The sequence below is a fragment of the Thermobia domestica genome, chromosome 18, assembly GCF_964235325.1.
Source record: "Thermobia domestica chromosome 18, izTheDome1.hap1.1, whole genome shotgun sequence".
NCBI lineage: Eukaryota > Metazoa > Arthropoda > Insecta > Zygentoma > Lepismatidae > Thermobia > Thermobia domestica.
Window position 1 is genome coordinate 148,385,223 of NC_137471.1, and position 27,602 is coordinate 148,412,824.

General features: G+C 36.0%; 1 protein-coding gene across 1 annotated transcript; it reads left to right on the forward strand.

Annotated features, from left to right (window-relative positions):
• Positions 1 to 1,322: 1,322 nt before the first annotated feature.
• On the forward strand, positions 1,323 to 19,975 carry LOC145676141 (uncharacterized). The gene is made up of 3 exons (XM_081747049.1): positions 1,323 to 1,615; positions 8,025 to 8,143; positions 13,779 to 19,975. Exon 3 carries the CDS (start codon positions 14,895 to 14,897, stop codon positions 15,801 to 15,803), a length of 909 nt encoding a protein of 302 aa, XP_081603175.1. The 5' UTR covers positions 1,323 to 1,615; positions 8,025 to 8,143; positions 13,779 to 14,894; the 3' UTR covers positions 15,804 to 19,975.
• Positions 19,976 to 27,602: the final 7,627 nt, after the last annotated feature.

A 27,602-nucleotide genomic window follows, 5' to 3' on the forward strand; every position in this document is an offset into this window, starting at 1 on the left:
ACCATAAAATTACATAATTTTCTTGATAAGTTTTCTCTTTTCTGTGACTTGGACTAAAGAAGACAAAAGATAAACGCAAGTGAATGATTATCTGAAATTTGGTGGAATGAGAATGCGGGAGTACCCCGCGATACTCACGGACACGATGTTGTCCACCAGAAACTCACTTGACCGAGAAGTGGACCAGTATCCCTTGCACCAGAGGTGAGCCTTCTGCCACTGAGCCACCGTGCTTCCTTAATTGGTTGAGAATCTACCATATTTTAAAATTTGCTACAGTCATTTTTAATTTTGTAATTCTGGAGGGGGCCCCTAAATATGTATATATAATTATCCAAAGTTATGATTAAAATGAACAAAAATTTCAAAATCTGAGTGTAAAAATGTCCCGACAATGTCGCCCTGACATGGTAGGTGGATACTTTATTCTCTTGATCTAATACATTGATATATATCTTTGTAACCGTTAATCGTTATTACGAACCTTCCATTCGTGAGTTAATTTGAAGTGCAACATCCCGTTTTAGCACCGAGGCTACAGGGAATGCAGACCTCCAGAATGAAATGGGACCTGAACTACTTTAACGCGTTCAATGCTCTCCATTTGCGTAACTCGAGGGAGGTAAGCCTCCTAGATCATCGTGCCTCCCTTCTCGAGTTACATGCCCGCCTCTGTGGGGAAAATTTTGTCTCAATATCTTATGTAGAACGAAATGATGATAGAAATGATCACCTCTGTCGGTTCCCCTCCCTCATGATTTCGAATCCGGGTCTTGCCTCAAAGTTCGTCTTTTTAAATCGTACTATTGGATTTTTGTATGCAGAATCAACACAAGCTACTGTAGCCCTATATACTACTATTACATAGTACGCGCCTTTTGCCCGGGAAGACCCGGGTTCGATTCCCGGCGGGAGCCCTTTTGGTTCGGATTCCACGTTAATCAGTAGGTCCACGTCTCATATAGCCTCGCTGCTGAACGGGACGTTAAACTCAAAACTCAACTCAACTCAACTACTATTACATACTATTAATACTAAAAAGAAACTACATAATGTAATCGCTTTTTTATAATTTCATTTAACATTGCGTTTATTTATTACTTTTATGTAAAACTTACCATATTTTAGGTTTATTTTGTCCTGTGGCCTGCAAGCTAAAATCCATTTCTGGAGACATTACCCCTCTTTTTGAGGAAATCTAAAGTATTTTATATTAGTTCCCTTAGTTTTTCTGTAATAATTACTACAGCCGTACGCATATTTTTTTTTCAAGCCCGAGAATCCACAACCGGAGAAATTTCGCAGTTCTGATTGGTTGAATTGTTCATACGTTATAATTCCATTCTGTGACAGAAACGGAGTAGTGACACAAATCGAATCGTTCACCTGGATTCGAAGTAACTAGTGGAGCTGTAGAGGGCATAAAGCAGGAAGAATAATGTATATTCTACCTACAAATATTAATTACGTGAAATTAGAAAATAATGTAATTAGACTTTGTATAAGAGAAAGGAATGAATGGAACTCGTGGTTTAAGGAATTTGAAACATTAAATCGACTTACTTATCGAGTTGAACGAGGAATTAACAATGATGGAAGACAAACAATATATAAGGTAAGTGAACTCCATGATTTGATTAATTATAACCCTTGTAATTCTATTCCATAATTTAGTTGCGTATATAAGCTAATGCTATATACATTTCAGACAATATCTTATAAAAGAATACATTTAAAACAGGAGTACTTTCCAAGTTCAACAGGCGTCACATTGCAAATACTGTCCAGTGTATAAACATTGCAATGGAAAAATTTAACTAAGTATCGTAGTGCAATTTTCAGCGCAATAATGGTGCAGATTTGCTGTACATGTTTGTACACTTTACAAAACAAATTCGTAATAATATTTTAATAGACTACTGTGTAAATCTAAATGGTTGTGTTCTTACATATGAGACACGTGTCTACGTAAAAAACATTAAAGTCGATCTTAAGCACGGATTCACCCATAAGGTAGCTAGTAAGCACAGGATACGAAGTGATGTATCCGAAGTCAATGTACTAACTCATCACGCGCTGCTATAGAAATGTCCGAGAGTTGAGCGATTCATGAAATTAAGAAATTTACGCTGGTAATGTGTTATGTTACTTTGCAACACCAATCTGTAATGTCTTTAGTAACGCACAAATGCATAATTCAATACTTAAAGTAAGAGCTTTTAAGCCATATACAATGTCTTGCGCCAACCTCTATGTGTTCACCGATCTTCTCTGACGCGCCTGCTCCATGTTCTTATTATGTACGTACACCGAAGCCTCTTAAAGTAAATCTGTAAAAAGGAATACACCCCCCCCCACAAAAAATGAAAATTTGTATTTTAAACGGGGTTCACTCGAGCAGACTCTACCAAAAATAAGATTTATAAGTTAAATACGATGTCAAACACTTTTCGTGAAAGAAGTAGAGTGTGAACATAAGCAATTTCTATCATTAGATATCATATTGAAATACGTTTTGAGTGGGAGTGAACGTATTGTAAGTGTAACTGCCGGTATTTACTGAACCGGAAGGCGGAAGAATACAAGAATGCGAAGAAGGTGGAAATAAATAGCGGAAATGTTGTGTTCATGTTAGCAATGGACATTTGTGATGGATATAATGCAAACATACGATTTTATTACAAAGGACTATGTCATAAAGAGCGTCATATCATGAAGTTTTGGCAGCGTCATGGTATGTTGAAACGTAAAATGTACTACGCGAAGTGTCGAAAAGTAAGTAAAAATTCAAAACAAACGAAGTCCTATGTTTAGCAAAAGGGGCCTCTTTTCTCTAAAAAACGTTACAATTTTGGTAATTTCTGTTCACATTCGGTTAGTTTAAAGTAGATTATGTTAGTGTATGTTAAATTAGTGTAGGTGTCTCGCATAATTTTCCAAAAAAATGATAGAATTTCGCTTATTTATATAATATTAGGGAAGTTTATGTTAGTTCAGGTTAGCTTAGATTTGGTTAAGTTATGTTACGTCTAAGTACTTGCATCATTCATTTCTTCTGTAAATTTTGAGTTTTTTACGTGCTTCTGGATCCCTTGTACTAAACATACTCCCAAACGAATTTCTCCTCGCAGCGGACCATTTGTACCCGGAAAACTAGTGAAGCCATTTTGAAAGTAAGAGTTATTACAATTATTTAAGTGTTTTTAAAATTTAAAAATATTGCGGATATTTTATGTATTTCTCCACTATCTTTTTTTATGTGTATGTCCCCGTCGCTGACGCGCCTGCTGCCTATGGACGCACCCCCTCGCTCCGCTCGGGGTCTGACTCGGTTTATGGCGTACGTGCTTTTAGTGGCCACCTAGCACAAGTTGGTTCGTGGTTTAAGCATTAGCTCTTCATTCAGTGCATGCTCTGCTAGAAGAAGTCGGAAAATGCGATACATGTGTGAAAATTTGGTAGAGCCGTCTGCTCGAGTAATGCTTTAAACGTATTGAATTACGCATTTGTGCGTTACTAAAGACATTAATATAGTAAATTTTGATTGACTGAAAAACGACTAGGCCTATACGTGCAATGCACTTAAAACCCGTTTTTTTGGGGGTTTAAACTTTTTTGTTTGTTTAAATATTTTGCTTTATGTATTTGTATCACTTATGAACAGAAATAAGTTTATTTCAACTTGGTGTTATTATGCAACAATCAGGTTATGCAGGAAGCGGTCACATAAGGTAAGAGCGGAATCCAAACTGCTTCTCGGCTTACATCCGAGAGAAATTGTCTTCCATTTTAACTCGAAACCGGGACTAATTGGCCACAAATGCGATACGTCTGCCGACCAAAAAAACCAGGTTTAAACGAAAAAGAACAGATTTAAACAAAAAAACTTTTTTTGTTTTTTCAATAAAAACCATGGTTTTTGCCAACTCTGCTTGTTGATATAACTATCAAGAGTAATTTCAGAAGGATTAAAGATAAACAGTTACACAAGTGAAACCATTATACAGAATTATATGTACAATTTCAAAATAGTGCAGAATACAGAACTATTTCAGTGCAAGTTAGTTCGCTACGACTTTTATTAATACAAGTTAAAGAAATACGACGACTTAATTTACATATAAGTAAGAAAAATGAATAAAGATAAGAATTTTTTGAGTCCACTTTGGCTCTGACCCATTTATACCAAAGATACTTCTGATTTTAATAAATGCCTCTTGTGGGGTTTGTATGACCCCCTCCTCCCAAAAAAGTACGGCATTTCGATGTATTTTGAAATGAAATGAAATCTTCAAGTTTTACGTCCCACGTTTATGCCGGTTAGGCTAAAGGAGATGGTGATGAGTAAAATGAAGAAAGTGGGATGAGATGGGAGAACCCCGAGAAAACCCACGAGCATGGTGTTTGTCCACCGCAAAGTCCACACGGCGTGAGCTGGGATCGAACCAGGGTCCCCGAGTACCGAACTAATTAGTTTTTCTTTGCACTTGCATAACAATAATGCAATATACAACTTAAAAAATCACAAAAGAAACATTCATAAACTTATAAAGAAAAAGATGCTTTTGTAATATAATCTCTGAGTAATGAATGGGGAATTTAGATCTGAATATAATACTAATAATATACGGGAGTGAATCGTGATAACCCACAAGTGTGTATTCATCAAGATTTTACAAACATGTTTCGTTTTTTGGTTTGTGGTTAAACCCTGCAAACAAGTATTCACGGCATGTTCCCTACTGTCTTATTCTATGACTGCATACTTACGTTTATCTTTTTTTTTTTCACAAAATAGTCTTTCAACATTAGCAAGTGTTTCTGAACGGTTAAAAATTCTCTATCCCATTTTACGGATGCACACTACATTCATGAAGTAAATTATGCACCTTGTATGGTTGCATGCTTACAATCCTGAAATGGTAAAGACGCAGCATAGGTAGGCCAAAAACAGTAAATTTATTGTTAATTTGAGTGATTGCATACAAAAGAGCACTCTATTAGATATTAATTTCCACCGTCGGAAAAGTTTAGCAAAATGTATGGAAACTGTATTAACCCAGTTATGCCTGATAAAAATTCTAATATTAATTATTTAATCTTTTTTATTTTAGCTCATATTACTACCTTATGACGAAAAAAGGCAAAAAAGATTATCCCCCACTTCCAGTTTCACCGGGAGGGGGTGTCCTTCAAAAAGTAACGCACTTACAGCACAGTATCCATGGAAAGTTCTTATTTCGGTTGGTGTGCCTACTAAATTACAATAATCATAATCTGATTTCCTAGTATGAAACAACTGGATGTAAGCTTTACCAATTTGATTCGGCACTCCTATGTAAATACTCAGGAATCGGGAACGTTCCCTTTCAGCATTGAGTTGGGCGGTATACAGGTGGACCATTTATCTTGATACGCCTTTGTAACTTCTAACTAATAAATATAAAACGTTGAAATTTTGCGTCATTAAAATATCGGCAGGAGGAACCTATTTTTGACATGCTATTCAATACTACTAGACTAACAGTGTTGCTATTTCAACAAAGTTGTACTTTATCAAACCGTAATACGTCAGTTTATTAGAAATGTTGACCCTATTTGGCAATTTTGTAGTTTCCTGGAACTAATCCATAGAAAAATTGCTAAAAGCGAATATTTTTAGTTCTGTAGGTGCCTAAAGGAAGTTTAATCTTCATCAAGGTGGGAAAAAAATCATGATTTTTTTAAAAACATTTTTGATGATTTTTTTAAAATTTAAATCAAATCTTTCTCCTCGTATAATATAAGTCGCGAACTGAAGCAAAAGCATTAGGAATTAGTATTAAATGTTAATTATGCCATTTAAGTGAAAGTATTGGGATTGAATTTTGAATTAATCCCCAATCGTTAACCTATATCAATCCCAAACAATGTTTTTTAACAATTTTAAATTATGGCCTTTTTTGGGGGGGGGGGTGTAAATTATAGATTTTCCGTCAAGCATCATTCCTATTTATCCTAGGATCATGGTTCATACCACCTTCTCTTCAGAATAGAACAGCCTTTAAAACGATAACATTCACATTTTCCCTATCATGTCCCTGAAGCGGAAAATTTTGAGAGGTCGAGATTTTTTCTGATTTTTTTTTATTTTGATCTCCTCTGGACTCCCCTATGTTAACGCACAGATCTCAAAATCAACTGGGAAATACTAAGAGTGTACTAAATTTCGAGCTTCTATCTTGAATAGTAAGGGCGGGAAAAATATTTAACAATGAGCTAAGAACATCCCCACAATACCCCAAATGACCCGGATGTAATATAAAAATTTACTCATTCTTATTTATCCTAGAATCATGATTTGTACATTATTCTCTTCGGAATAAAACAAAGTTTCAAACGGTACCATTCAAATGTCTCCATTGTGTAGGCTATCTGGGGCTGGAAAATCACGAGAAAAAGGATTTTCAGTTAAGAAATATCCCATTTTTACTTTTTATCCCTCTGTACCGCCTCTATTTAAAGGTAAAAATTGAAACAAATTGAAAAATACTAAGGGGTGAAGTGAATAAGTGTCCAAAATTTCAAACTTCTAGACGCAAAAGTAAGCCCGCGAAAATTAATATCCCCAGATTCGCGTATAAAACAGGATCTCAGGTAACAGTTTCCTGAGACATCCCTATTTATCCTAAGATCAAGGTTTGTACATCATTCTTTTCAGAATAGAACAGCCTTTCAGATGGTACCATTCATATGTCTCCATCTTAGGCGGGAAAATCGCGAAAAAAGCTATTTTTTATTTTAAAAAATCCATTTTTTTTTACATTTTTTCCCCTCTAGACCACCCTGTTTTCACGCAGAGATCTGAAATCATCTAAAAATGCTAAGGGTGAACTGAACGAGTATGCAGAATTTGTCTTCTGAATGCAAAATGTAGGCCTGCCAAAAAATAATAAATATAGGCACAACAGAAAATATCTTTTTTAAATGTATCATGTCATCACATCCTATGTCTTGACGCAGAGAGGCGTGAAAGCATATGTAACATGCTCTACAATGTCTTCGAGAAAACAAAGTAAAAAGCTTTATTGGTACTTTTTTAATCGAATAATGGAGATTTTAGCCTATCACTTAAAAATAGGTGATGTAATTTAAAAGGTTAAGCGTTAAGGAAAAAGTACAGCAACGCTTATCAAAGTGACACATTTTTTTTTAACAAAAGTTACTGATATTTGGCAGGGGCATATTTTTAAGGAATTTGTAACTAGCTTGCGGTATTTTTAACGAAATACATAAATTTTGCCCAAAGTTATAAAATAAAAAAAATCGAGTGGGGATAGGACACTTCTAAATACGCCCTATTATCTGGGAACAAATATATAGACGCGCACACAAAAAGAATCTTCGTCTTAAATGTCGATAGTGATTTCCCCGTTGGAATAGTTAACGATTTACAATATAAACTATATGTTACGAAGAGAAGAAAACAGGTTTGCCCTGTTACCCGTTCAAAACGGGATTTTCCCTAATCATCCTCTGCATGACACTTGTTTTCATACAATGCTGTACATACTGTACATTTGAGTCTCATTGTATTATGATTGTCATCTTCCATAATCGAAATAACAGAACAGAAACGGGACTTTACTTATTTTCACTTTAAATTATTTCGGAATTTGATTTAAATCAACGATTTTTATTTTAAAAATCAAGTGATTTAAATCAGACTGATTTAAGTCAATCCATCCTGATCTTCATGCTATTTAAATAGGATTTTTTAAATACATATCTCATGGTTTCGGTAGGCCCTAATTGAAATTGTAATAATAGGTCGAAGGGTCTGGGAGCGAAGCAGAAGCTTAACTTAATTTATTGTAGTATACATTGTGTGACATACATATGGTTTCCTACTGCAGTAACTAAATTATGCACTACAATCTCTGAACTTCAAGTAGTTTTAGTAGATTTTATTTATTGTTATAGTAATTAATAACAACTTCAGAATGGATTTATCACATCGATTTCAATTTTTTTTTTCATTATAGGCAGATTATCGCTGTCATCACAACACGCATCCCAGAGATAAAAGTAAAGCTTCAGCGAAGCACACAGGATGCCCATCCCACATCAGAGTAACGATAAAGAAAGTTGGCAAGAGATGTTGGTATGTCAATAACTTATATTTTTATAGATTATGTGATATTTAATTTATGATATCTTAATGAGATGATTGGCGTCTCACCTACACCTGTATTTTCCGATTTTTCGAGCTACCTTGTAATTCGACGTTCAAAATGCTGTTTACTTTATTATCGTTGCTGGAGTTTGGTTCCAAACTAAGGCTGTTTATCCTAAAGTTTCCAAAAGGGCTGTACGATTTCTGTTTCCATTTGCCACTACATATCTGTTTGATAGAATGTTTTCTCACCTCGTTCTTAAGCAGAATAAATACAGGAACACTTAACATGCAGCCAGATCTGAGTCTGAAATTATCCAGTTTACTCCAGACATGCGGAAATTGACATCTCAAAAACAGCACCAGCTGTCACATTAGGTGATCGTTGAATTTATACTTATTGACCTACCTGGTATGATCGTAGTTTATTGAATATCCATTTACGAAGCGGGTTACTTGAGTTTCTGGCCTCAGAGTGAAAACATGACGCTAGGTGCACAGTGATAGCATTTTATCCAACATAGTTGAATTGTAAGTTGACACTCTTAATAGAACGATCCTGCAGCAATTCTATCCCATGATGATAAAACATTTTGTCGTGCGGTACAAACCACAACTCTGCAGCTGCTATGACGTCATTGTCTAAATTCAGTTTCTTTTAGGTCCATGTTAAGTTTTCGGAAAATATAATAGTCTCAGGGGCCATATCTGGAGAATAGGGGATGGTCAATGATATCGAACTTCATTTTACACAGATTGTGCATTGCGATGGCTTGCTTTGTGGCAAGGAGCATTGTCTGGCAAGAAGACTGTGCATTTGGACAGTTTTCCTTCAATGCGGTGTGTAATTTTCCAGCTATTCGCTCAATATTACCCCCTAACAATTCCCAAAATCGACATCCTTCGCTTTCTCTACGGCATTTTTTCGGCCTGGGAGACCCACTATGGCACCACTGCATAGACTGAGTTTCGATCTCGCATTCAGACACATATATTTGCGTTGCATCAGCAGTAATAATTTGTTTAATAAAGCTGGAAGCACTCACTAAAAGAAGGCGCAAAACACTCTGCACAGTCCCGTGAGTCCGCTTCTGATCTGTGAAGAGTTTGGGTACCCACTTTGCGACACTTTTTTAAACAAAGTTTTTCATGCACGATGTAATTCACATGTTCCACACTGATACCAAGGGTCTCTGCAATATGTGAAAGACTAGGTCGCCTGTCTGCAAGATTCGTGTCGTGCACACGATCCACAGTTTCCACGGTGACCACTATTTTTTGGTCTTCCACATCTCTCCTTATCTTCAGTGCTCCTCCAAACCCTGCTATCAAGATTTCATTGTGCTATATGAAAGACAATCATTGGCCATTGTTTATATCAATTCATCACAAATTTTCTTCGTTCCCATATTCTTTGAGAAGAGGTATTTGGTGACTGCTCTCTTCTCACATTTGGTAAAAGAAGGGTTGTGAAAAACCCATTTTTTTAAACCCCAGCCCAGTGGGTTTTATTGGGTAAAATTGGGTTTTATTGGGCAAAATTGTGTTTTATTTGGCAATATTGGGTTTTATTAAATTTGCATATATATTTAAAGCCATATTCCTATAATCCTACTTAGAATACAATATGAACATTCATATTCTATTGTACAAATGAAACTAAGAAATTTCTCGTGCGACCGCAGTGATTCACTTTCATTTGCTAATTTCATGGTGTATACTGATAGTGGAAATATTTTAACTATACTGGAATTTAATTTTGATACTGGAATTTTGATCCACATACTGGAAAAATTATGAAATATACAAATATTATCCTTCTTTTTAATCTACCCTGGATTTTTGAATTCCAAAAGTTCAGGGTAATAACAGTCTTGTATCATAACTAGAATAGAATAATATACAATTATTTATGCAAGTTGTAATATAAATTAATAATACATTTATATAATACAAATAATGCTCTAGGCTTACTGTATCAGACCTCCGATCAGGTTGTCTACTGGACATGAAAGTTATGAGGTGGGGTTGTCGGTCAAGAGATCATGAGAGTAGTGATATTGAGTTTCAGGTCAAGTGTCTCTTGTTGCAAGGCGCATTACGTATTGATTTTTGAAGAAATATTTTGTTAAGTCTACGAAGTGTTTGTTGACTTTTTTTTTTTTGTCGTACACAATGCAGCACAAATTTTTGTGTACGTACTTCTTTGTTTTTATATTGTATATTAAGAAGGAGGCAAGGGGATTGGCCTAAGCAGCTGTGATTTTCTCTGCCCCTCCCCCCCCAGATGATTGCACAACATTACCTATTTATCGCGTTTCTTTGTCGTTTCAAGATCGAATTTCAATTTTCACAGCTGCTTAGTGAGGAGAAGGTGGCGGCCAATTTTAAAAACAGTTAATTATTTGATTTGTTATTGTAGCCTAGCCTGCTTCATATTTTAACCCTTTGCGGATCTTTTCCGGAACCCGGCTTTTTGGGCTATTTTTTAGACTTTGTCAAGCAGCTACTGCATCGTCGCTATTTATCCTAGGATCATGGTTCATATCTCATTCTCTTCAGAATAGAGCCGACTTTCAAATGGTACCACTTGCATGCTCATACCATATACCAGAAGCGGGAAAGAAAATGTCAAAGTGAAAATTTCGGAGGGAAAATTTTTTTTCTCGAACTTTCCTCCCTTCCTGGACCCCCCTCTGTGAACGTAGCCATCTAAAAAATACTGATAAATAGTACTTGGTATACTGAATGTGTGTGCCAAATTTCAAGTTTCTATCTTGAATAGTAAGGGCGGGAGAAATTTTATCAAGAATTCCCACAATGCCCCAAATTCCACAAAACACTTTGATCTCATTGAAAAATATTCCTGAGACATCCCTAATTACCCTAGGGTCATGTGTCGCCCATATTCTCTTCTGAATAGAACTGCTTTTAAGGCGGTATAACTCACGTGTCTCCATCATGTATCTAAGGCGGGAAATTCCAAAAAAAGGGATTTTTTGGGTCTAAATTTCCCTTTTTCAACTTTTAGCCTTTCTGGACCCCCCCTCCTGCGCAGAAATCTGAAAAAAATGTGTTAAATACTACTCGGTGGACTGAATGTTTGTGCACAATTTCAATCCTCTAGGTGCAAAAATAAGCCCACCAGAAAAAAAATTCAGAAAATACCCCATGTTACCCTATACAGAAGTATATTTTTTAAAAAATCCCTGAGACGTCCCTAATTACTTTAGGATAATGATTCGACCGTCATTCTCTTCAGAATGGAACTGCCTTTCAGACGGTATGACTCACGTGTCCCCATCATGTACGTGAGGCGGGAAAATCCTGAAAAACGGGATTTTGGGGGTAAAAATATCCCTTTTTCACCCCTTTGCCCCTTTGGTCCCCCCCCCCTGTTTCAACTCTCAAATCTGAAAAAAAAGTCTGGTAAATACTACTCGGTGGACTGAATGTTTGTGCAAAATTTCAATCTTCTACGTGGAAAAATAAGCCCGCCAAAAAATATTGAACATAGGCTTAGTAAATGAGAAAATAAATTTGATTTATGACGTCATCACATCCTATGTCTGGACGCAGGAAGGTCTGAAACCATACGTAATGTCTTCTACAATGCCTTTGGACTTGAAAAACAAAAAAAAAGAAAAAGAAAGAAAGAAAAACCAGACGAAAAAGCTCAAATAACGCAATGTACCATGAAAAACGCGTATGGTACAAACTGTACCATAAGATCCCCAAAGGGATAAATGAGGATTGATGTCAGTACTGTCATGTATTTAGTCAGCATTTCCTGATTTTTAGTCAGTAAATTTTACCCTACAGCTAGTTTGCAGACCTGAATATATTATGTACGGTATACAATATACTGCATCCATTGTTATGCATTTACTTACTTACATTAGTGTTGCACTTATCTGTTCAGAGACAATGAGTGAAATAAGAGGAAAGACTTCTTTCAGAGATGAGTGGTTGGACAGAACAATAAATTCAAATTGGAATTTGCTTCAGAGGTTAGAAAATAAGTATGGGTATTGCTCTTTGTGGATGACAAATTTTTATATTAGCAATATGGGATTTTTTCAGTTCGATCTCATGCCGAAAGCAAAATGCATATTAAAAGAGTAAATTCTTCAAGTTTGAGCAAAAAACTGTTTCACATGGTACCTGCTAAGGCAGCAACTACAGACCCTGTTCCTGTGAATGCTGCTCCATCAACTACAACTCTGTTTCGGTGAAAACTGCACTTCGTGAAGTGCGAACTTGAGTTGTTAATAACGAATATACTTGTGTTATTGATAACAGAATCACAACATTCAGTATTTGTGTTATGCCTAGAGATACTCAACAATTTTATCATCAAACATGAAGTTATTACTGCAGAAATATTGTGGGCTATTAATCAAGTTATAACCCTTCTTTTGCTAGAAGTTTGGCATTTGTAGTGATCTTTTTAAAGTGATGTTTCTCGGCGAAATTGCGAAGCAGTTCAAGATGCACATTGACTGTGCCCACACTTTCAAAAAGAATTGACAAACGTGGTTAAAGAGTGTCCTATCATCTGTGTTTCTTTTGATAAAAGTTTCAGTCCTGTCGCTCAGAAGGGTCAAATGGATATAGTTCTAGAGTTTGGGAGAAACAAGATATCTTATGTCCGCATTTTTAGGTCATGCTACTGCTGAGGATCATCTGATGGCATTTTTGGAAACTTGAAAGACATTGGTTTAAATACGAAAAAGATGCTGCAAGTATCAATGGAACTGAAGGTGAATGTAAACCTGAAGTTTTTGAACGATCTAAAGAAGTACTTAGATGATTCACTTTCAGTTCCGAAGCTGTTGGACTTTGGTAGTGCTTCGTGCATGCTATTCACGGTGCATATAAAACGACAAATAATAACCCCAAATGGTACATTCACAGATTTCCTGCAGATATTTCCTTCAATATCTGAATCCCGTTATAGTGCACTGAGCACCCTTAATATTCTGAAAAAGCAGAAATGCAATTTCATTTTCAGTAGTTGATATGGCTTTAAAAAAAAAAAGAAAAAGTTTGTCCACCAGCATGGAGAAGTTAATCCTTTTTCACAAACTCTTGGTGCAACGATGTAAGATTCTTATCCAAAGATGAAAGCTCCTTCGTGGCTACTGTTAGCGCGCGCGCCTTTGGCGTGAGACACCCAGGTTCGATTCCCGGCGAGAGCTCATGTGGTTCGGATTCTACGTTAATCAGTAAGTTCCGTCTCCTATAGATTCGCTGCTCAAAATCAACTCAGCTCAACTCTTATGCAAAGATGAAAATAACGGAGTGCCTTATGTGGTTTTAATCCTCGATTGGTGCAATTGGACATTAGTGTTATAAAATCGTTATTTTACTTGATTTTCATTATATGTAATTTCTTAAATAATCTTTTATTTCTTGGGGGCTGCAGTTAATTATTAGTTGTTTCAGGGTGTCAACGACATTAAAAAGTTTTGGAGACGCTGATATAAATGAAACAGTTAGATACTTTCTGTCAGATAATTGTAAGAGAATTAGTCGTGTTTCTCGCTAAATTTGATAGCTTTTCTCGCTTTTCTTTTTAATACAATGAGTTATTTAATTGTTTTTGTTATGATTATTTCAGGTCTAAGAACATATACATGCCCAAGTATCCAACAATCGTTAGAATAATTGGTGACCACAACCATCGTACCACGGGATCTGAAGCTTTGAAATTTCGGGACCCGTCTACAGAAACAAGAAGAACTTTTTTTGGAGCTTTTCAAGGCAGGTAACAGCCCATCTCAAGCAATGGAAATCCACAAGAGAACACTAATGGAGGAACACGAAGACTATGCTGATGTCTCTGCGGATCGTTCCATTTGTCCAGACTTACAATGGGTCTATAGATTATATTATAAGGTGTTTAAAAATGAATATGGGGAGTACACGCCGAACAAAATAATGGAAAGTATTAAAAAAAAGTGGCAGATCTAAGATGTGAAAATCCTAGGATAAGTTTCTGCGAAGTAGACAATAATTTTATCGTTGTTCTGTGTACACCATTAATGGAGCGTGTGCACCGTCTGAAAAGTAGTGCGGACATAGCATTTGTTGATAGTTCAGGTAATGCTGATAGGTTCAACTGTAGGATTTTTCTTTTAATGGTTGACACCATTGTTGGGGGATTACCGATAGGAGTAGTTGTTACAAGTTCTGAGAAAGAGGATATTTTGACTAAGGCTTTGAGTGAATATCAAAAGCTACTTACACAGTATTCTTTTGGTGGTCGTGCTCTTCCCGGGCCAAAAATATTTATCACTGATGACTGCATTGCACTGCGGAATAGTTTATCTGTGTGCTTTCCGGAAACATTGTTAATGCTTTGCATTTTTCATGTCCTTCAAGCTGTGTGGCGTTGGTTATATTAAGCCACGAACTCTATTGACAAAAGAGACAGACAAAACCTTTACAGGAGCTTTTCTAAATTGGTATACGCTTCAAGCAAAAAAGAATTTGAGGATGGTTTGGAGAAGCTCTGTAGCGATAATTCATTAAAATATCCACAATACGCCTCGTACATCAAAACCCTTAGTGAAAGACGTGATGCTTGGAGCTTGTATAGCCGCAAAAGTATGATAACTCATGGAAACAATACAAATAACATTACTGAAGCAGCATTTAGAGTTTCGAAGGACAGAATTTTAATGAGGCACAGAGCTTTTAGCATCCCTCAATTACTAGATTTCTTGGTAGAGATATGCCATCGTATTATGAACGAAAAATCATTAATGTTGCTAATGGTAGATGGGATGAGGTGCTGCAGTCACGCTACAAACCAAATCCAGAGAAGATCGAGAAGCTAGCAGTGCATTACGTAAGTGGATCATTATATAGTGTAGCATCTGCTTCCGATGAGGCGACAACGTACCTAGTTGATATGGACTTGGGAAGGTGTGATTGCATGATGGGAAGATCTGGTGCACCATGCAAACACCAACATGCAGTTTCCATAAAAGCTAACGTAACCTCAATTAATATACTTCCCCAGGATTCGAAGACCAAGGAGGAATTATATTGGGTAGCAACCGGAAAAATGGATTTGCCTCCTGATTGGTTTGGGTCTCTTACGTATAATAGCCCACGTAAAGGACAAGCCATTCTAGCATCATCTGCGGCAAGTGGCAATATAGCCAGTTCAGAGAAGAATGGTGAAGAACACGTTTCAGAACGTGCCTCAATCTCTGGTGAATTACCAATGATTGAACACACAGCGCAACTGAAAGAGAAAGCCACAAGAGAACTTCAGGAAATTTTTGAGGATATACTGATGAAATACGATAATAATCCCGGAGAATTTCATTCTGCTATTAAAGCTTTACATCGGGCTCATAGACGTCTTATAACTGAATCCTCACTTTTGTCAGCTCTCCACTCGTATGGCAAAAAGGGATTGGGATTGTTAAAAGTATCGGCAGGACGCAGAGCAACCACCATTCCTGTACAACCCACAGCTGTCTTACGAAGGCGAACTCAGCTTCCAGGAAGAAAATGTCTTCAAACTGGACGTCTTCCTAAGTATAGTTTCACTCTCGAGCACGGATATTCTCGAAGTAAACGCTCGTTTATACATCCAAAATGTGACAGGCAGAAAGCGGCGGCTCCCTAATCTTTGTCAGAATGTATAAGTCAGAATGCGTCCTTAGGGAAATCACATGCAAAAAAATGAAAAAATGTCGTAAAACTCACTTAAATGTAAGTTTTAATGTGCAGGTTGATAAAGGCTTACACGCAGGGAAATGTTACTAAAAAAAAAAGCAAGTTGGGCCTATGTTTAGCAGAAGGGGTCCAGCTCTTTTCTCTAAGAAATGTTACAATTTTGGTAATTTCTGTTCACATTCGGTTAGTTTAGGGTAGGGTTGGTTAGTTTAAGTTAGGTTAGGCTAGTTTAGGTTACGTTAGCTTAGTTTAGTTTATGTTATATTAGTGTAGGAGTCCCGCATAATTTTCCAGAAAATTATAGAATTTCGCTTATTTCTACTAATATTACGTTAGTTTAGGTTAGTTGAGGTTAGCTTACGTTAGTTTATGTTAGGTTAAGTTAGATTTGGTTACATTATGTTACGTCTAAGTACTTGCATCACTCATTTCTCCTGTAAATTTTGCGTATTTTACGTGCTTCTGGACCCCTTGTACTAAACATACCCCGCAAGTTGTACTAAGACTTACTGTTAAGATACAAGTATCTTGTATTATATAGTATTATACAGGGTGTCCAATATACAATGCAACCTGGAGTTTGGGATAGTAGAACTTTTGAACCGGAAGCGGTACACAAATATTGGTTATACCAAAATAAAACATTGTTCATGCATATATTTATAAACTAGGAAGCAACGATTGAAGTACACTAGGAACCACACAGTGTTGCCAGATGTAACCGAAGGATTTTACAAGTCACGTAAATTGACTCATAACTCATACATATAGATGTTGTGTCGTTAATTTTCAGTTTGTATAGTTGGAGTAGCTTGGAAACTATGGAATGGAAAAAAGAATTTTTTAATTTCCACCGATAACTAATCGAATGAGGCCTCTGTAAGGGGTTACTAGGGAAAACGTGGTTTTCATAAATTAACATTCTGAATTGGCAACAGTGCTGATGTTTCAGTGCATTTTCGCGGATCCCAAGAGCTTCCGATATCCTTTGATCTGATTGACCGATACAAATACGACATCACGAGTCATGACATACACCGTACATATAGCACAAAGTAAACGCTAGCTGCTGTCGGGGCTGATTGGACTAGCGAAACATGCTAGTAAGGAAAATCGTTTTTTGGCGTGGGTTCAAACCCTGCCTCCTGCCTAAGGAGAGTTTTTTTAAAATTTTTTATAACACTTCTTTTGTTAAAATAATACTCAGAAAATGATTTAACGATTATTTTTTAAAATTATCATTAAAATAAGTTTGCCCTTGTACTATACAGATCCAAAGCAAAAGCAGCAGCAGCAGTAGTAGTAGTAATAATAGGTGACGTCATCGGTACGTGGTCATTAAGAATGCTACTTCAGCCATGTTCTGACTGAACCTCTTGGGATCGGCGAAAATGCGATCTGTTTACATTATGCTATTTCTAAAATCAATGGAAAAGAAACTTTGAAATTATCGCGATAAAACTTTCTTACATGCACCCGGCAACACTGCTATTCATTGAATCAAAACGGGGGCACTTCTAGAATGTGCCGTGGAACTGACAATTCAGTTCGTGATGAATAGCAGTGTTGCCGGGTGCATGTACGTAAAAGTTTTATCACGATAATTACAAAGTTTTTTTGAAAATTGTTTTGAGGAATTGCATCATGTAGACAGATCCTTAACACACATTTTGATGCACTGAAACATCAGCACTGTTGCCAATTCAGAACGTTAATTTATGAAAACCACGGTTTCCTTAGTAACCCCCTTACAGAGGCCTCATCCGATTAGTTATCAGTGGAAATGAAAAATTCTTTTTTCCATTCCACAGTCTCCAAGCTACTCCAACTATACAAACTGAAAATTAACGACACAACATCTACACGTATGAGTTATGAGTCAATTTACGTGACTTGTAAAAAAAAAAAAAAATGATTTACACCTTCGGTTACATCTGGCAACACTGTGTGGTTCCTAGTGTACTTCAGCCGTTGCTTCCTAGTTTAAAAATATATGCATGAACAAGGCTTCATTTTGGTATAACCATTATTTGTGTACCGCTTCCGGTTCAAAAGTTCTACTATCCCAAACTCCGGGTTGCATTGTATATTGAACACCCAGTACTTGTATATAATATACAAGTTTTATAATATACTTGTATAATATAGTATTGATATTAAAGCAAAGGAAACAGGTAAATAATAAGTGTATACAACAGTTATCAGAGTACGTATTACAAATTCGTAAATGTGAGAGATAGAAAATATGTTTGTCAATTTATTTCAAGGTTCAATTTTATTTTCACTTCGAATACTTGTAAATTTGATTTCACCATAACCTTCGTTTGAAAACATAGTTGTAAATAAATGCGAGAATATGTAAAGATAGAATTTTCTGTGTTAGATTTAAGCATATTATATGTGCTAATGGTGGCCAAACTAACTAAGCTTAAATCATAAATGGGGGAGGGAATGATTGCACCAGTGTGGCATATCAAATTAGCACTGCAATAGTTGAAAGTGAAACAATATTTGATAATTGAAATTTATCTCCTGTGGCTAATTATAACTGCCTATAACATGCTATTTATTAGTGCTAATGTAAATGATTTAGTTAGTGCTGGTTGTAGCTAATGTGAAGATGATTTGCCTTACATCTTTTTTATTGTGTTAGTAGTTTATCTCAATATTTGACAGACATTAAATAGTAACTATACGATTTATCTGCTTTTTCCTTTTGATAAATGGAATCAGTTGTTAGGTAGTGTTCGGTTACTAACAATCGGAGAGAAATAATAATAAATAACTATTATATTTAATCACAGTGAAAGTGCCTAACTACATTTAATACGGTAGATGCGAAAGAAGTGTTCAAACTTAATCGTCTGAAATTTACGTTCAGTATAATATACCTAATTTAATCACTTTTTATGTATTTCGCAAGTGTATAAACGAGCTATCATCGTAATAAACTTTACTAACTTCAATTTGCTTCCAGATGTGACGTATTCTTTCAGTAATATATCGATAGTTTCGGATATTCATGTCTTCTTACCAGTAGCATCTGATTGTACTTGTTACTTCGAAAATTATGCTGAATCTAATAAAGCGATCATCGGTCTTAACCTTGGCAATACTGTGAATACTGATGAAAGCTATTCGGTTTATTGATACACAAAACTTCTAGTCACCTTGTACTGTGGTCCTCTTGTTCATTTAATTTTTGAACAATCTGATAATTTTGAAGGCTTCTTTCTTCTTCGTCAGAGCCGTTAAATATTATTTTTGCGCTTTCTGGTCTACATTCCTAGTCCTTGAATAAACTGAAAAATCTACATTGTACTTAGTCAAAGATATTGTATTTCCTTTGCACTATTATCTACATTACTTAGTTGATAGAGGAACTGTAAAACAAATTCTACACTGTCCACTGTAAAGCTGTAGACAAGGACTGCACCCCTATCCGTGTGGTTATGTTAGTCTATCAATAATTAATATGTTTGTTGTATAGCTTTGCTACAAGTCCTTTTTCCTTGATCATTGATAATGACACACACACACGTACATAACCACAGGGATAGTGTTTAGTCTTCTATAGTTTAACAAAGTGCAGTGTAGAATTTATTTCACAGTTCATCTACGAACTAATTAATGCAGATATTAATGCAAAGGAAATACAATAAGTCTAAGTGCAATGTAGATCTTTCAGTTCTTCGAAGGACTAGAAATGTAGACAAGAAAGTCCAAAGAGTGTATTTATGAAGAAGAAAAATGCACTGGAAATTATCAGATTCTTCAAGCATTAAATCATCCAGAGGACCACCGAACGAGGTGAGTAGATGTTTGGTAATGTTGTATTGTATTGAATTTATCTAAGCTATTTATGTTGAATTGGTTACTTATTTTTAAATGTTAAAAATAACTTCTTAATGTTTTAGTGTTAATCTCATTAATGTAACACATTCGTTTGTAGCACATTGAAGTAATTGGCGTTTATTTGATGTTTCTATTGTTTATTTTTGGTATAGTAAGTGTAGTAAATTCTTTCCGTAAGCTTGCTACTACAAGAGAAAGTAAAGAATCGTCATAATGGAACTCACTGTAAAAAATATAGTTAATAAAATTTTTAAAAAATGTGAATAAATATACTCCTATTTTATTTATTTATTTTTACAATCAGAATTTATTTTGTACAAAAATTTAAAAGCAGTACTGAGATACGTACTGTCTTCCTTTTAGGCTTCCAGTGACACAAATTTTGCATAAATCTAATTACCGAACTCCTTGAGATGAAGAAACAATACTGTCGATGTATTTTTCAAGTGTAAGTTCCAGTAGTTTTAATGAGTGTGTGTCTCGAACGGATTTACAGACACAAAGTAAATTATTTGTTAGTATTTTCTTGGGTAGACAGATTTATGTGTCACAACTTGGGCTACCCAAATATTTAGCTCCACTCAAAGTACGCGGAAAAGCTTCACTAAGTTTTACATACAACTAGAACTTTTTCCCCTCGTTAAAGGTTCTTCGTCCTTAAGATGTTAATTTTGATAGTCTAGAGAACACGTTGAAAGATCATAAATTTATTTCTGTGTTGTCCACCAGAGAATTAAAGACTTAGGCCTGCTTTAGACGGAAGCACATAATGGCAATTTCTCATTATTATTATTATTATTATTATTATTATTATTATTATTATTATTATTATTATTATTATTATTATTATTATTATTATTATTAAAAAAGTAAAGCAACAAATGCTTTGGCGTTTTTCACGCCATAGCATATTTTTTTGTACTTCTTGGATACAGTGCATGCCCTATTGAGTAAGATACTTCAATACTAAGACATCTATTTATCATGGTCATACTAGGTGTAAAGATGTACCAAACGTTTAGAGGTGGACTTCTTTCTAACGATACAGTGGGGTCCTGCTAATCTGAACTAATTGGGACCGAACCCTGTTCAGATTACCCGGATTAACAATAAAATCGTGGTTTGAAGCGGGTAATCGGATCTATTGTGTTGCAATATATAGCATATAATATTTCAAAACACGTTTTCTGAGAACACTATATGTACTGTACTGGATAAGTTATAAATGTTGGGAAAATATGTTGCCTTTATTTTCCCACGTAGCGTAGTTACAAATCTTTCCATTATGGGTGTATTATCTTTGTGTTGTTCACTCTGCAGCAGTCGGCAGTTTGTCAGCTGTTGTCTCAGTGCGAACATTGTTTCCTCTTTTTGAGCATTTGCGTATTACAGTGCGAGAGTCGATTGTTATGGCGAGTAACGTAAACAAGATAAGCTAGACGCTGTAAAGCGTTTAGATAATGATTAAATTGTGACTAAATTGGCCACAGAGTTAAATGTTGGCAAAGCTACAATTTGAGTGAAGAAAAAACCGTGCAAAGCTTGAACAATATTTAAAAAATACAAGTATCAATGAAAAAAAAAACTGTGTTTAACGAAAGTTTATTTTGTTTTTTTACGAAAACGTGCATCTATTTTCATCCTCTTTGTTATTAACTTCCTAAAATTGCGTATTTTTGCCACAATAAATAAATAAATAAAAATTTTCCTCCCGGACTTGTTCGGAATACCGGGACTTCACTGTACTTAAATTGAAGACTGTATCTTAGTTCTTAAAGAGAAACTGAAAGACATTCACGAACAACATTCCATGAGTTTGCTTTAAAGAAACAAAACACGCAGTACTGGTACTTCCAACTGTGCCTATTTCCTCTTAGTGACTGCCCTAAGTGGTTTCTCGGTGTAAAGTCTCCCGTTTTAATTGCACCATTAAGTTCGTTGATAACACGAATATAATCTTCGATCTTCTTGCTGGTTCAATGACAAGGATGCCTTTGGTGTACGGTGTCTCTGGTTCGATTCGTGGTGTAAGAGTCCAGACATTTGAATGAATTACGGTAGTTCGAATTCTACCTTTGGTTTACGTCTCATGTAGCATCAGTGCTTTTTTTACGATGAAGCAAACAGAAATATTTTCCTAATGAATTATAATCGTTTTATCTTGTTGTGCAACTTCAAGCTTACTGAAAAAAGGAAAGTAGTAAGCTGTACCCATTCTGTGCATGCAAGAAAGGAAGCGAAAAAAGTAGTCATAGCGCACTGTGTAGTAATTCCTTCTATTTTCTGATCTACTTCGAAAACTTAAGGAGACTGGTGTTGCAGATGTTAGCCAGGTAATATACTCTTGACATAGCCTGTTATACTGGATGTGCAACGGGAAAGAGTCAAAATTTGTTGAGGTGATTAACGTGGAATCCGCTTCACATGAACTCCCGCCAAGAATCGAACCCGGATCTCTCACGCCAAAGGTGCGTATACTAACCACTTAGCCACGAAGGAGCTCTTAGTCAAAATTTGTACAACTCCATGTGTAACAAATTACCTTTGTGTTATTCTGGACAAATATAAAATATGGTGTTAAAGAACTAAGCCAACAAACTGAAGGAAGCCATTTTTCAAGAAAAAGTAGTTCATATAAGCATTGGGAAAAGTACAATGTACACATCGACATTATATTATAAGAGTCTTTGTATTATCTCAAACGAGTGTACATAGTTTTAGAGCTAGGATTGTCCAAAATGCAAAAATCAACACACGCTATTTTGAACATACGGAGCTTGGTGTAAAAAAAAAAAAAAAAAAAAAATTCTTCAATGTGCAATATATGCATAGAAGATTCCCTAAGGACAAAATTTCAGTCATACTCCTAGCAGAATTATGGAAGACGGCCAGGACGTTAAAATGGGTTCAAATTATGCTCTTTAACAAACATGAACTTTTCTTTATTTTGATGTGAAGAATCACCTCTTTCACTTTGTCGACATAGTTCAATAACACTAGGGGCGGAGCTATGGAGGAGCATTGCCCCAACTTTTTCACAAAAAATAAAAAATGCTACGTATAAAATAATAAAAATTCCACGGTTCTGAAGGTCTGTCCCCCAGCAGAGAATTTCTAACTCCGCTTATGATTAACACCCTGTATATATTCGCTCGGCAAAATCGTTTTGGTGCAGATTTACAATAGGTAGATATGAAAATGGTGAATAAGTTGGTTATTGGCTATGTAATGTACTTGGCAGTAAAAAGTTAATATTTCACGAATTTTAGTGTGCAACCCTAAAAAAAAAAAAGTTTAGGGTATGTAATCCACTTTTTACCCTTCAGAAACACGTTCTAAGGCAATTGGTGCTAAAAGAATTAATGTAAGTCATTCTAATCACTAATGTAAGTTTGCAGTCCTAAAATGGGATAGTGTGGATTTGGTGACTCCACCCACATATTGAGGCTACTAGTACAATAAGCTTTTCAAATTGGCGTGGGAGAGCTGGGTACGATTTCTGGCGAGAATTCATGTTGCTCGGATTCCACGTTAATTAGTAGCTCCCGTCTCATATAGCCTCTGTGCTGAAAGGAACGTTAAACTCAAAATCAACTCAACTGAACACAAGCCTTTCAAAATTATTTTAGGCTACATCATTTCTTTCGTACTTTTTTAATGTGGCCTTCTTAAAATACGTCACACCTCTGTTACATCAGTAGCACCCATATTTTCAATCTGTACGTGGTAATTTAGGCATGAGGTTGTAAAATGAGACAGCAAACTCTCTGCGAGTTCACTCAAACACACAATTCTACCAAATGGAAATTTATAGGTAAAATACGATATGAAACATTTTTCCTCAAAGAATGAGAGTGTAAATGTAATTACTGTCAGCACACAGCATGTTGAAAAAGGGAGTATGTTTAGTACAAGGCTCCAGAAGCACGTAAAAACACAAAATTTACAGGAGAAATGAATGATGCAAGTACTTAGACGTAATATAACGGAACTAAACTAACCTAATATTGGTAGAAATAAGCGAAATACTATCATTTTTTTTTTGAAAATTATGCGGGACCCCTACACTAATATGACATAAACTAACATAACCTACCCTAAACTAAGCGAATGTGAACAGAAATTACCAAAATTGTAACATTTTTTAGATAAAATAGCTGGACCCCTTCTGCTAAACATAGGCCGAAATGAGTTTTGAGTGATAGTGGATGTATTGTGCTCTTCCCGTATCCACGTTTCTGCATATACCTCATGTCGATGACGCGCCTGCTCACTACGGACGACCCCCTCGCCTAGCATGGGCCTCCCTGCTGTGCTCCAGTCCTGATTCGGTTTGATAGCATTTTTGCTTTTTAGAGGCTACCTAGCAAAAAGTATCTATACTGAGCCCTCCTTAAGTCAATCTGCAAGTTCTGCTAATGGAGCTCTTCATTTAACGCATGCTCTGCTAATAGAAATACAAAGTTCGGTAACTATTTACTTTGGGCAAGGCAATGATATACTATCAATACATATTATTGCCGAGCGAGCATCAGCGAGTGAAGGCGGGTTAGAGCCCCGCAGGGCACGTTGTTTTCTGCCTTTCCTTCTTGGGAACTGTAACTATAACTGCGGGAACCGGTTCAGATTCATTGCTTATTCACTGCCTTGCCTAAAGTAAAGACTTGCCCAAAGTTCTAACCAGACCTGAAAATGTAAGATATGTGTCAAAATTTGGTAGAACTTTGAAATCAAATGAAATGAAATCTGTGAGTTTTACGTCCCACGATTATGCCGGTTACGCTAAAGGAGACGGTGATTATGTGAAATGAATGAAATGGTGGAATAAAGTGGGAGGAAACGGGAGAACCCCGAGAAAACCCACGCACAAAGTGTTTGTCCACCACAAAGTTCACTTGGCGGGAGCAGGGTTTGAACCCGGGACCCCATGCACCACAGGTGAACGTTCTACCACTGAACCACCGTGGCTCCACTTTAGTAGAACTGTCTGCTCAAATCATGTACTCTGCAAATTATGTCAAGAAAAATAAGATATTTATTTTAATTTGCGTGTTGTAAATGTGCATGTAGTTTTTGTTATACTACATAATTTTCGAAGTTACTTTTGTTTAAGTGACGCAGTGAAAACTGTTTAATAAACTAAAAGCTACTAAAGGTTATTGCACTACGAAAACGCAATGTATTTATATTATTCTACTTGTGCAAAGAGAATTGTGCTTATTACAAGGAATTATGCTATGTATGTATTAAGAATTCTCTATTATGCTTTGCATATAGCACAATACAATACTCTAGTAAACCATAAACACGCTTATTTAATTAGAGAATTCATAGTACGCTCAATGCTCGTTTTTTGTTTAATATTCCGGTAATCTAGTTCTGTCACAGAACTTCTGTGAGTCGAATTGAAATCACGAAATCAAAACCAAGAGTGATTTGTGACGTCAGAACACTCAACCAATCAGAATAGAGTAATGTGGATTCTCGGGCGTAAAAAAAAAAAATATGCCAGCCGTACACTTCACAGTTAGGCATTCTTGATATAATTTAACGGAACAAAGTAACAAAGAATTTCCACTTGTCACTTAAAGCCGCGCCTTTTCCCGTTCTCTTTTGCAAACCAGATAACGTCACAGTTCCGACAGCGCTCCAGGCGACATGCGCATGCAACCACCTTGCAGTCTTTCCACCATGGTACAGATTAAGATACTATTTTTTCATCTCTCGATAATTTTAAAGAAGTAGCAGTTACTGGTAAATAGAAGAAAATGATCGATACGACTTCAGAACACAATGTATATATTACGCTTATAAGTGCATGTATTAAGGATATGCAGAATACGAGTCCTAATGCATTTTGGTGGTCGCTAACGCTTTCGCCTTCGGTGTGAGCGGTCCCGGGTTCGATTCCTGGTGGGGGCACTCGGTCGAAAAAGTGTAAAACGCTTTTTCATACCAGCCATCCTGAATGAGGTTTTCCTGGGTTATAACAAGATGGATTGGCATGAATTTTTAAACTAACCCTCGTATTATTCCAACGTCAATTCTTGGAAATAAAATGCTACTAATCAACAGTTGGAAAAGAACAATGCTCAGGAATTTCTCACCCAAAAGGTACCTCACTTTTCCAGACACTCTTACTTCCTCCCGTCAGTCCATATTTGGAAGAAAAATTTAGCTACTCTCGAGAGAAACGCTCACGCAGTGAGCCCTCATGACGATGACAGAGTTTTACGTGACAATGTAAAGTCTATCAATAATCGTTGATTGTATAACTTATTCGAACAATCAGTGTTTTTAATGTGATTTTTATCAACTTATGAACCATTCATTATATATAATTAGCAATATTATAAAGCAAAATCTTAATGTTCTCTACGAACTATATTTTAGTTTAGTCAGTGTATTCTTGCGCTGTGAACTGGCAACTATGCAATGCAGGAAGAGCACCAGAGAGAGAACTTTCAGTCTCTCTCAATATGTGAAGTTGTAAGTGTATATACCCTGATAGGGGAGAGAGAGAGTATTTATCATAATGTGAAAGAGAGCGTCACTCCCCACCAAGTACATTGAACGTATTCAAGATGTGCTCGAAATAAGTTGATTTCAAAATTTAAAACGAATGTGAATAGTATTTGAGTTTTGTGTATATCAAATGCGATGCGAAAGCAGGAAGCAGTGACAAGCATATAAATGATGTTTCAATAATAACAATGAACTTGTGTTAACAAGAATTGTTCTTAAGCACTTCCCTCACCAATGCAGCGATTTTGCAAAAGAATCTTGTTGTCTGTCAAGGAATGGGACAGTCAATTCATCTCTTTCCAATAATGGATGTCAGCTTTTCGGTAGTGTACCAGTGAATTTTATCTCGTATAGTCGTCGAAACCGTCGTGCGCACTTACGCGTCGTTCCGAAATCTTTGGGCCAATTTCTTTTCGAGTGAAATTTTAAAAGTAATATGAAAATATTAATATTGTTCTAAATCATATGTAGTGTAACCCACATAGTGCATAATAATACAAAGTTATTTACAATTCTTGTTATCATTTCTGAAAGTGATGATAGTGCTAACTAAATGTGTTTAATAAGTCATATTTTCTTTTAGCGCTTCAAATGTGTATAAGTTAAAGTGTATGCGGCATAAAGTGTTTATCAAGAGGTAAGGTACTTCCAAGCAGTGGAGAACAAACATTACTTTCGTCTCTCACTATCCATCTGGCGTGAATCATGCATTGCTGCCCCACTTGTACTTCTTTTACAGGTACTGACCAGTATACCTTGGAGCTGACGTACCAGCGACGGTGGGTATACAGCATATGCTCCTGATATATATAACGCCCGAATCCTAGGACCGTGAGAGTGGGACTATTTGTTTACTTACCAGTTCCTTATTGGATCTATTAGTCTTTTACAAATGAATGATGTTAAGGAAGACTCCAAAAGAGATCCAAGGTTCGAATCCCAATATTATTATATCTGGCTTTCGTCACGTAAACAAACTCCTCTTATAAATGGCGCCCGAACAGGGACAGATGTTTTAGTGGGGAGAAAGTAAATTTTTGAACTTCACTGTTCTATATTCAATGCCATTTAGTAATTTGCATGTTGTATTTTTAAGCATAATATTTTACAATATCAACGCATAGTGAAAACGAAACACTGTTCGAAGCGGTCAAAAAATTATCCGCAGACTTGGCTGCAACTAACCAAATTTTAAAATTCGCTGCTGTACAAAAGCAGGTAGGTTCTAGTGTATGCACACAAGAATGCGAAACAATCACTGAAAACTTAAAATGTGAACCTAGCAATTAATGTTCTGTGAAAGAAACAGTTCCTTGCATTCTTTTACACGTAGTGTTGTTTACATTTTTATATTTTTGTGTTCATTTTA